At 41.8% G+C, this 11,411-nt stretch overlaps 1 protein-coding gene across 1 annotated transcript in view; it reads right to left on the bottom strand.

Annotated features, from left to right (window-relative positions):
- Positions 1–1,851: 1,851 nt before the first annotated feature.
- akap6 (A kinase (PRKA) anchor protein 6) overlaps positions 1,852–11,411 on the bottom strand; it is a 206,648-nt gene continuing 197,088 nt past the window's right edge. The window contains exons 21-23 of the mRNA XM_074692188.1: positions 9,552–10,784; positions 6,584–6,682; positions 1,852–3,819 (exon numbers count right to left, since the gene is read on the bottom strand). Of these exons, the coding sequence (XP_074548289.1) occupies positions 3,775–3,819; positions 6,584–6,682; positions 9,552–10,784 (1,377 nt within the window). The 3' untranslated portion in view covers positions 1,852–3,774. The remainder of the gene's footprint in view (positions 3,820–6,583; positions 6,683–9,551; positions 10,785–11,411) is intronic.

The following is an 11,411-nucleotide window of genomic DNA, read 5'->3' as shown; positions in this document are numbered from 1 at the left end:
AAGCTTACCTTGAACCTTGCTTATTTTTTGTTGCATGTTTTCATCACTAACTGGGAGAGCAGTGGTTTTAATTAACAAAAGAAAGGTAGAAGTAGTAACAGTAGAGCAAGGCACACAATTATATTTTAGAGATCTCAAACCCTATTAGTCCTACACACACCAGTCTCGACACCAATCCCAAACCCCAGCGTCACTGCTAATCATCATTTCAGGAGTTGTCTAGAAAATAAAAAAGAAACATTACATGGTACAGTAATGGTGTACATACATAAAGCAGTATTAATAACAACACACGTCCCTGTCAACAGTCATCAAACTTTCAACACCTACACAACAACACCGCTTCAGCTTTCGCCAACTTTGGTCGTGTTGCATAGATAGAAAATCATCTTAATATTTTATTATCTTTAATATTTGGACACCTGATTCAACCCTCAGTTTGCTGATTCCAGCAGAGAGGGGAAAGGTTTCATTCAGAAAGTGATCCAGTAGAGCTAGACTTGTCCTAATGGCTGTAAATAACACGGCTTTCAATACGGAGCACGATGGCATCCATAGCAGCAGGTATATCCCATAATTGATAAACAAATCCCCCAGCTTATCAGTTTTGGAGGCACTGACTGCCTCTAAATGATAGCTGGTCACAAACCATGAGCCATATTTTGAGGTGATGCATCTTCAGCATCAAGAACACCTAAAGTACAATCACGCCATTCGCTAAAGAAGATGGTCAAAGAAGATATCATAACCCTTGATTTCTCAACTTTGCTTCTAGATATCCTTCAATGGTATTGTTGAGTGTAGGGCCAAAAAGTTGACTTTACAATGCGGTAATCCAGCGTGTATATTCCTATTCCCTTTTCTTATGGTTGACAGGATGGCATAATCTGTGGAGCATGTCTCCAATCCAAACTTGTGGTACTTCCAGGTATTTCTCACTAATGCAGGACTTGAAAGATTTTGAGTGTCCCTTACAGTATTCCACTTGAAAGAAGACACTAACTGTGCTTATGAGTAATGCTATACCCTGTTCTTCCCTGACTAGATCGTCTTCTCCATCCAACTGTCTTAATTGTATATATCTCACTGGCAGCTCTTATCATATGAATATGTAAAACCAGTCTCCATGGGGTTAAATCTAAACCTAGTCCTATGAGTGCTTGACCATGCCATTCTCCAAATAAGATGGTCCCAACCCAGAATTTGGACATCATCAAGTGTATGACCATGAGATTGCAACTGTCACAATATTTGTGATCTCTGTGCTCATCAAGAACACTTGGCCCTGATTTTTCCCAATTAAATTTGCCTGTGAAAGATCCACTGACCATTACCGCTACTTTTGCCCCTGACAAACCAATAAAGCCAAGTTAAGATAGATCAAACTGAAAAAGAACAAATGGCCACCAAAGGGGAAATCCTTTTCTGTGGCAACTGGACTTATCAATAGTGCCTGACCATGTCTTCTCGAAATAGATCACCTTTAATGGATTCAGTGGTATCATTACCATAACATGTCTGTAAGTAAAATGCACATCAAGGTACTTCTTTAAGTTTCAGTACTTTGACTTTACCATCTAGAAGTTGACCTGGGAAAGAGATTTTATGCCAACTGTGCTCACCACAAATGCCTGACCTCAAAACTTCTTGTTATTGGTATAATGGTACAACTCAACGGCAATAATTGGCCGTGAAATTTATAAGTGTAGAATTTGCCTTCTTTGTCTGAAGTACCTAGTTGACCACATTTACCAAGAGTGCCAAACCTCTAGAATTCTCAAAAAAGATCCAGCATCACTGTGGTTCTGGTCATCATCAAAGTTGGGGGGCTTGAAGTGCACCATTAGCTGTGCTTATCAAAAAATAGTTGACCCTGTCAATGGTCTCCTAAGGTGCATTACATCCTCATCTGCCCTCTAACATAAAGGTAGATCTCAGAGGCCACCAAAGTCTTTAAGTGCAACAGAAAGGGTTAAAGACAGTATCATTACCACCGTCTGCGTAGTAAACTCAGATCTTTCTCATCAACATGGAAGTTGGAAAACTTGGAGTGATTAAAATCAGAGCGATGTCCAGTAATTTTATCTGAGCCTTTTCATTGGGGCAATGGCTTTGGCCCTACTTTGGGAGATGATATCTGAGAAAGGCCAGAAGATCGTTACATCGCCCTGCATGAGACTGTACATTTAGGCACTCACAAAGTTGGAAGAGAGCTGAACTGATAGTCAAAATCTTCACTTGAATACGTGAATTAATGGTGAAGACCGAGCATCTCAACTTGTCTGATCATGAATGCCTGTAGAAGAACCAGCATGAATAAGGGACCAAAGTTTGACATGGTACTCCAAATTTGGCAAATTTGTCTCTGCCAGGACTTTGTTTTTGTGACATTACGTTCGTTTCCTTCTGCTTTATAGCATGAAAACTGTAGATTTATCTTAACTCTTTGAGAGGCAAGGGTTTTGGGCATGCACAGGTAACCTCACTGAAGGTTGATTAGGGCTTTGGATGATGAATTTTCTTGAATGAGTAAGTTGTTGAAAGGCTTGTTCAAAGCTTACCAAAGGTGGCTCTGTGGCTATCAACAATTTTCCTGCCTCAGTCTTGTTTCCTGTCTTGATGGTACAATTTTCTTTTAGGTACTTTTAGGTACTTGAGTGTATTACAGTACTTTTCTTTTTCATGTTTCAAGTGAGACTTGAACAAAACTGGTTATGGTGACATGACAGGGCTGTTTGATGTGTGTTTTGTAAAATGCATAGGTAAGCCATGTCAAAATGTCTGTTAACAGCAGCGTCCCTTTACCCTAAAATCACTTCTTTAGGACATTAGTAAAAATTAAACACTATAGCGTATCAGCGGCTGCTTGTCTCCAGTATTACAGTTTCCTTCAGAGTCATACAACCTTGATAAATTGCATTAGTGTGGTGCTGATAGCACTGGACAAAGAGTTTCTACCACAGGTACAGCTGTGATCTACTGATAGAGTATGAATACTGACATCATCCATTGACATAGACCGAGTGTTAATTCTTAGGAGGTTACATGCTACATGTGCTACACCACTGCAGCATACTGATCTTAAGAGTGCGTTTATGATGAGTCTGATAAATCCAGCAGATCCCAGGTCAGATCAACGTCAAAGCCAGGGGAATGTGGCTCTGTGAATGACACAGTTTGAAAGTTTGGACTTCTGTGCCATGACATGCCAAAACATGAAGAGAAGGTGGCAACAAAATAAAAAAAAGAGGTTAGTCCAGGGTTGTTCTCAGTTGGATGAAAATTTACAGATTTTTCTGTTTTGTAACCAACTTATTGATAAAATGTTTCGAAAAATGTTGAAAACTGGTACATTTCATTTCACTGTTTTGAGAAAAACGGTATTTTCCTAATAAAAAACTGGTTCAAGCCTGTCACTCCAGAATTGAATGGTTGTTGGATCAGATGTTACAACACTGTTGTCTATTTAACTCTTCAAACTATCTTATTAGGTTGTCCTTAAACTAACTCCATATTCATCTCAGAGAGTCTATGAGAAACTTCCTAGACTTTCCTCCAACTTTTAAACCATTACGACTCTAAAATTTTCAAAGACAGCAAAACCTTTTCTGAGGTAACCCTAGCACTGTTGGTTTTGTTTTCAGTCCAGTTTCTTGACAATCTGTTGAGCAGTGATATTTAGGAGATGAGAGGGGTGGAAGTCTCCAGGAGCAAACAGGGAGGGCGGTCAAAGAAAGAGATCAGCTCAGCAGGTTGGAGACAGAGGGAGATCCCTTACAGCTGGATCCTGGAAGTCCCGGTTCCCATTACTGGTAGTCTCTGTAGAGAGAAAAGCAAGAGGCTTATTATTTAATAAGCTTGCTGACTTACACTCTTATTTATCTTCAGTTTCATGTTCAAACCAGTAAATTATTGCAGTATCGGCCAATGAGAGTAGACTTATCAGTTATTGGCTCATAAAAATATCCAGCATCTCGCAGATACAATACTACCCTAATGTTACATTTTAAAGGTACAAATGTGAATAAATAATGAAGATACCAGACTAAAGATCATCAGTGAGGTTGTATTTTTTAATTCAAACACACTCGGTTTCAGTTTTAACCTTGTTCTGCTGGATATAAAGTCATCTCCTGTTTCATGAACCTCATTCTCCACGGCTCTCACACACTGATTCCTCTGGTGTTTCACAAAATATTCTGTTGTTTCCTGTTTCAGTTTGCTATGAAACAATCCAAACATGAGTCAGTGATGAAACAAGCTCACACACACACAAATACACACCCATGCACACACACACACATATTCTCTCCTGTGGGTTTCACTGCAGACCCTCTGCTGTCTGGGTCACAGCGCACATCATGAGCCGCATTCACGATTGCTTTAATTGCACCCGTGTCTGTGTGTACGGTGTGTATCTGTGTGTGTGTGTGTGTGTGTGTGTGTGTGTGTGTGTGTGTGTGTGTGTGTGTGTGTGTGTGTGTGTGTGTGTGTGTGTGTGTGTGTGTGTGTGTGTGTGTGTGTGAGTGAGTGAACAGGTGGGCTAGGCTGGGGCACGCCATGGGGGTCAGGACCAGCTGTACGCATCACTGAAATGGTGTGTGTGTATACGAGTGTGTCTTTTGTCGTCGGATTACATGCATTGTGTGTTGTTTGTACTTTCATGTGTGTGTTTCTTTGCATGTAATTGTGTATGCAGGTTTGTCCTCTGGTGAGTGTGTGTGTATGCCTGTGTGCATCTGTGTGTGTGTGTAACATGTCTGTCTAACCTGCAGCTGTTGGGCTGTCAGAGCTTCTACCTGGACTCTTATGCCCTGCCCTCAGGGGTGTGTGTGTGTGTGTGTGTGTGTGTGTGTGTGTGTGTGTGTGTGTGTGTGTGTGTGTGTGTGTGTGTGTGTGTGTGTGTGTGTGTGTGTGTGGGTGTGTGTGTGTGTGTGTGTTTGGAGTATAGGGGCAGTAGGTTTTGCTTAGCCCTGGAGGCACCCATAGGGCGACCACATCATACACCCACATCCACACGCAAACACACACTCATGCACACGCACAAATTGAGTCTGTGATGGCCTTTGTTCTTGTTTTGTACACAGTTTCTGTTATTTTATGATATATTATTATATAGCTGTATATCTTCTGAATCATTTACCGTAATAACCAGAATAGAAGACATATTTTTTTTGGATTTGATTGATTTGATTTGGTTTGATTTCTATTGATCTGAACTTTCAAATGGGTAGAAAAAACAAAAAAAATACACAACTGGTTGCCCAAAGAGCAACAATGCTACAATGATCCAGCCTCCTGCAATGATGAAATGAACAACCAAGAATAAAAAACAAATAAATAAATAATAAAATAAAGATAAACGGTCTGCATGGTAGCACAATTAGCACTGCAGCCTCACAGCAAGAAGGTCACCGGTTTGATTCCCAGCTTGGGCAGTGGGCCTTTCTGTGTGGAGTTTGCATGTTCTCTCCGGGTCCTCTGCCTTCCTCCCACAGTCCAAAAACATGCTCACCAGGTTAATTGGTAACTCTAAATTGTCCGGAGGTATATGAGTGTGTGCGTGAATGGTTGTCTGTCTCTGTGTCAACCCTGTGATTGACTGGCGACCAGTCCAGGGTGTAGCCCGCCTCTCGCCCAATGACAGCTGGGATAGGCTCCAGCCACCCGCTACCCTGAACATGATAAGCGGTTCAGAAAATGAATGAATGAATGAAAAAATACAAGACTGCAATATTTGAGATGGGGCAGGAGAAAGCTAAAAGCATAGAGGATGTCCTCAACTTTAAGACACCAATAAATATATGTATGTAAGAAAATAGAAAACGTTGCGAAGTTACGCCGCTCGGTTCGTAAGCTCCTACAACGTGTACTAGTTTTTGATGCTGAGTCCGTAAGAATACACAGCTACACAGTGCTACGCGATCATCAGCATTGTCCACTTTGTCTTGAGTCGCGTCAAAGTGTAAATTGCCTGTGTGTGTTATATGTTTTTTTTTTTTTCAATTGAAATGTCTATTTGATTGTCTGTACTGTTTTCCCACGAATATGAAGCAAAACACATGTATCTGGATAGTTATTTAGAGATTTAGGGTAAAAATCCAACTTGCGCTGAATTTCAGGTTAAGACACGTTTAAGGAACAGAACTTGTTTGTAACTCGAGGACCGACTGTATATGAACCTGCCCTTACCTTCTACTTAGGTGAGCAAAAGTAAGACAGGAAATATGAAGAGTAAAAAGAGGTGGAGGAAATTCAGCATTTGCACTTCAAAAATTGAAATCTGATAAAGTTTATAGTTTATAATTTTTATTGATTTAGTAAAAAGAAAAAAAAAGTCATTTTAGATCTGATATGAGCCATGTTAACCTGAGAAGTCCCAAAATATATATGTTTGAAAAATAAAATGGCAAAATTGAAGCTTGATTTGCTTGTGGAATATACAGAAATCTGTCCAAAGGTTAAGAAAATCTTGCTTGCCAAAAGATTTGAAACCTGTGTGTGATGCTGTTTGAGTTTGTTAAATTCTGACAACTTCAAGTTATTTAATTGAGTGTTTGTGGGTGTGCGTGTTTTGACTCACCCTGACTGGCCCTGTCCTCGAGGAGGGCGGTCTCACAGAGGCCTGGCTCCGCCCTGCCACTGTCCTGGCAGCATTGTGTGCACCTGACTGAGAGGTCACCTGAGAGGGAGAGAGAAAATAGATAAAAGAAGAGACAAAGTCAGTGGAAAAAGGAGTAGAGAGGCATATAGAGACAGATAAATGCAGAAAGAAACGCAAGAGGAGATGAAAAACTGGAGAAAACAACATAATAGAGCTGCAAACAGCAGAACAATTCTCCACTTTATATTTTTCTTTGCAACAGTTAGCAGCAGAGAGAGGACGCGATGGATGTGGAGAGCGCGGGTGAAGGAGAGAGACAAACAATAGAAGGAGAGAAGAATAAATCAAAACAGCATTATCGGCCTGAAACGTTGTTTGTCTTTGTTTTCTAATCGGCTTGTTCTCTCTTTGAGCCCAAACTGATGAAAAGTTGCAAATTAAAACAACGAGCATCAGGCCGAAAACAATTCTCTGTCTCCCTCTCCAGCCGCTCTCCTAATTGGTTCACAACTAATCGCTTTGTAAAGACTTGTAGCTGTTATCCCTCCCCATACATCCACCAATACTGCAGATCCACACACACACACACACACTCTGACACACAAGTATATGCATATGAGGTCACGCTTACATGCACACATACATGCCAGTGAGACTTCCACCCTCTGCTTTGTGTTTTCTTTGAGTGTCTTTGTGTGGCGTCCTTTTAATGAGTTTATTATCTAATGAGGGAAACATCGCACAGGCAGAAATTCAGCTGCAGGTCTGGAGTCCAGTGAGAGTCAAGATCCTCAGAAAAACCTTCAAATCCTCAATTTAATCGTATTATTTTTTTAAAGAAGAAACAGAACAATATTAATTAAAGATAAAAAAAAAAAAATCTATTTTAAAAAAACAACAAAGAACAGAGGAAAAAAAAACCCAAACATAATAAGTCTTTCAAATGAAAAAAAAAAAAAACACAAAAAATTAAGAATTTAATTGAAAAAAAGTTTTATAAAAGTACACTCATACCATAATTAAAAAAATTGAACTGAAAATGCACTATTTTTTTTTTTTTAATTGAGAAAAAACTTTTTCCTCAAAAAAGAGCTTACAAATGAAGAAATACTTCCATTTAGGGATACAAAAAATATCTTTCAATTATTAAACTTCCCAAAACATTTTTTAAACTTAATAAATACCAAGAAAAATGTAGGAAAACACCAAAAAAATCTTGGAAAATATTTAAATTAGACCTGCAACTAACTATTTCTGAGTAAATTAATAAAATAAGTTATAGTAATTTCACACTTCATCCCAAACGTGTCATCTTTAAGTGTCTCAATGCAATTGTGTGTGTCAATTTCCCATGATGCACTGCTGGGGTTATAAAAATCATATGAGTATTGATTTACATCCATGTTTTTGATTAAATTTTTCTATGGTTAAAAAAATCGAACATGGCATCAGCTCAGACAGGCCATAAAATTAAGCTCCGCCCACTTAACGTCAGATTTTGTCAGTGTCAAATGTAATGTCACTGATGCTCACTCTGTTTTGTACCTTTGGGGTATTTGCTGCTGCTCTCCCTGCCATGGATTTTTATGTATGCTTATAAAAGACAGGGATGGTGTGTTCTGCCTGCCTCAGGATTTGGCATGCTGATGTGGCCAGAAACCACACCATCATATGTCACTGTTCTAGATGAGATTGTTTCTCACTCGACTTGATTTTTTTGTGCGCCCCTTTCTGGTCATAAAACAGAATGCATGTTTAGGACACCTCTACACTTGCTTCACTTTTTCAATACCGTCTTTGTTCAAACCAACATTCGGCCTGTATGACGGTTACTCATCAGAAAGACATCACTTCAACACTTTATTGCCTCTAGCAGCGACTCTCTCTGTGTTTACTTGACCTTGGAGAAACTAGTTTAGCGAGCAGGAGTAATTATTTTGATAAAAAAAATAACAAACCTGTAGATGAATTGATGTGATTTTGTTTTACGGGGAAGTAAAGCTCTGATTTATTACATTTTAAATCACGCAAATGATATACAGCTCACATTGACATGCTCCGTGTGAGAAACGACGACAGGCCGCTCTACACGAGATCCGAAATGAAACAAGCTCTTCAGCCGAGCCGTGTTCCCTCTTAAGGAGAGTAAAAGTTGATAAACAGAGGAGGCAGCAAGGTTGCAGAGATGGTGAAAAAATGCCAAAGTCATTTGCATAAGGAAATAGAAAAGTTAAAAAAAGCGAACAAACACGCTAATTCAGCGATGAAATGAATTGAACGATCACTGTGGGACGGGGAGAGCTCTTAGCTGATGAATCCTAATGAAATCTGACTGATAGTAATTATGCTGATGTTGTTCTGTGGACCTTAACCTTTTAACTAAAAAACTGAGAAGTCTGCAAATCCCCCCTTGCATTAACACCTGAGGGAGGAGGGAGGGGGAGGAAGAGGGGGGAGAGGATCAAAGGAGGGGAAAGTAGAAGGAAGAGGCCAGGAAAGATACAAGAAGGAGACGAAGAGGGGAGGGAGCGATGCTGAGGAGGTGATCTTGAAAAGAAAGACAAGATGATACACATAGGTACGAGCAGAGCTTCGAAAAGAAGGGCAGAAAGGAGAGGAAATTCAAGTTACAGGAGGGAAGATGAAGGTAAAAGGAAAAAAAGAGGAAGTATTAAAAAGATGAGAGGAAGAGTGTGAAGGAGAGGAGGTAAAAGGAGGAGGAAGGGAGACACGAAGGGGGAGAGGGGTGGCTTCACATATCAGCACCTCTCACGTCTGTCTGGCCTCAGAAATGTTAATGAGAGAAACGCACACCGGCCTCATTACATTCATACCCAGTTAGGGGCTCGGCTCGGTCTAATACCTGGAGTAGAGAGGTGAAGTGCAGTATCAAGGCTCTGTATAATGTCCTGAGATAGCAGATCAGGCTAATACCTGGAACACTCACCTGCTTCTTTGCGTCCTGCTGCGAGCCGCTCCGCCGTCTCCTCCCCTTCTCCTCCTGCTTCACCCTCTGAGTATCCACCTCTCCTCGCCTCTCCCCCTCCTCTATATCTGCCTCTCTCATCGCAGAGCAGTTAATTTTGGGATTAATACGCGTGGCGGTGGCGGCTGGCTCTTTTGAGGGATTTGTAGCGGAGCTGCAGACACTTATCTTGGTCATTACGGCGCCCATATTGGATTCAAGCGTTTTAGTATCTGCCAAACATTCAGCTGCGGAGGAGTCTATCGGGGCGACACGCGCCCGGGGATTAAGATAAGGAGGCCCCTCATTACGACTCCTCTCCTCCTGCGGCGCGCTGACACTCACAGCGGCCGCGACTTCTCCTCCAGCGACATCACAGAGGAGGTACGGGTCCTCACCTCGCTTCTCTTCCTCAGCGCCAGAGGACATGGGAGGAGGAGGAAAGGGAGTGTCATCCTCAGGTTTGGATTCAGGCCCCTGGAGGGAGGCGGAGACGCCGTTTGAGGGCAAGGAGGTGGAGAGTGAGCTGAAACAAGGCGGCAGGAAAGGAGGGAAGGAGACTTTTTCGTCCTCTGTGCAGTTGGATGCTTGGAAATACAGCTGATCCTCGTTTCTATCCGTCACTGACTCCTTCGAGGAGCTCAGACTATCACCTGGTGTAGCACTTGGCCCCTCTTGAGATGAGAACTGGAGACTGCCATTTGGTTGTGAACAAGGTAAATAAGCTGGATTGTTCAGTTCATAGCCGGGGACCTGTCGTGGTTTTTTCGTTAGCGCTATGCTGTAGCAGAGAGGAGGGCCCAGATAGACCTCCTCCGTACAGGCTGCGAACAGGGTCTCCTCATCCCTGATGTCCGGGCTGCTGGGCAGAGACGAGCAGGGACTGTTGTTTTCTTCAGCCGTGTTTGTTTGGCACTCAGAGGACTCCAAATCAAGCGCACAGAAGTTGTTCTTGGAGAGAAGGCCAGAGGAGGAGAGTTTGGAGGACGGGGGTGATATGCGTTGGTTGGTGCTCGTAAACAGCTCCGGGCTCGGGCTGTGGAGGCCTTGAGTCGGGGTGATGTAAGTCGGGATGCTGTAGGGCAGTGGAGTGGAGCTTTTGTCCTCGGAGCACTGACTGACCTCGCCACAGTCGCTGTCATGGGAGGAGAGAGACAGGTAGGAGTAGAAGTCTCCTTTACGGAGGTGGAGGGGCTGGTGGGAGTGTTCGATGACCTGAAAGAGGAGAGAGGAGAAAGTTATGTGTCAGAAATGAGATTAAATCTGTAAGTTTGAGGTTTATCTTGAAAAGACCTGAAGTCAAATACAGACACTGATTCACTGATAACAGTTTAAGCTACAATTCAGTTCAAAACATTTCCTTCTTTTGGTGTCATGACATTTTTTTTTACCCTGTTAGCTTCATTTCATTTTGTTTAACCTTGTGCATTCTAAATTCAGATCTGTATCCTTAAAGATGCTATGAGGAGGATTTGTTTTAATTGCACTCCCTCGCCACCTTGTGGTCCGGAGTCTCTACACACTGTCGTAAATTACTTTTAGTGAGGCATGTGCTTGTTTTGGAAGTAAATGCAGATTGGATGGAAACTAATTTTCTTTGTTCAAGGCAAATTTTTATTGGATACAATGCCCCGAGGTAAGGGACTCATCAGAACAGTTACGTAGCGCTACTGTTTGAGACGTGACATCAAGCAAATATTGTAGTAGCTGGCTACATGTTAGCCTGGCGCTCCGACGTACCTGTAGGCTAACATGACAACAGGTAAACACTGTCAGTTTGTAAGTAGTTTAGTAGCCGTTTATATTTGGTGCAGCTGGCAGTCCAGTGCTCTAAGACATGTC

The sequence above is a fragment of the Halichoeres trimaculatus genome, unplaced genomic scaffold (genome assembly GCF_033239565.1).
Source record: "Halichoeres trimaculatus isolate MK-OKI-2021-1 unplaced genomic scaffold, fHalTri1.1 fHalTri1_scaffold_17, whole genome shotgun sequence".
Taxonomy (NCBI): domain Eukaryota; kingdom Metazoa; phylum Chordata; class Actinopteri; order Labriformes; family Labridae; genus Halichoeres; species Halichoeres trimaculatus.
The sequence above is the reverse complement of the archived record's forward strand: the minus strand, read 5'-3'. Positions and strand labels throughout refer to the sequence as shown.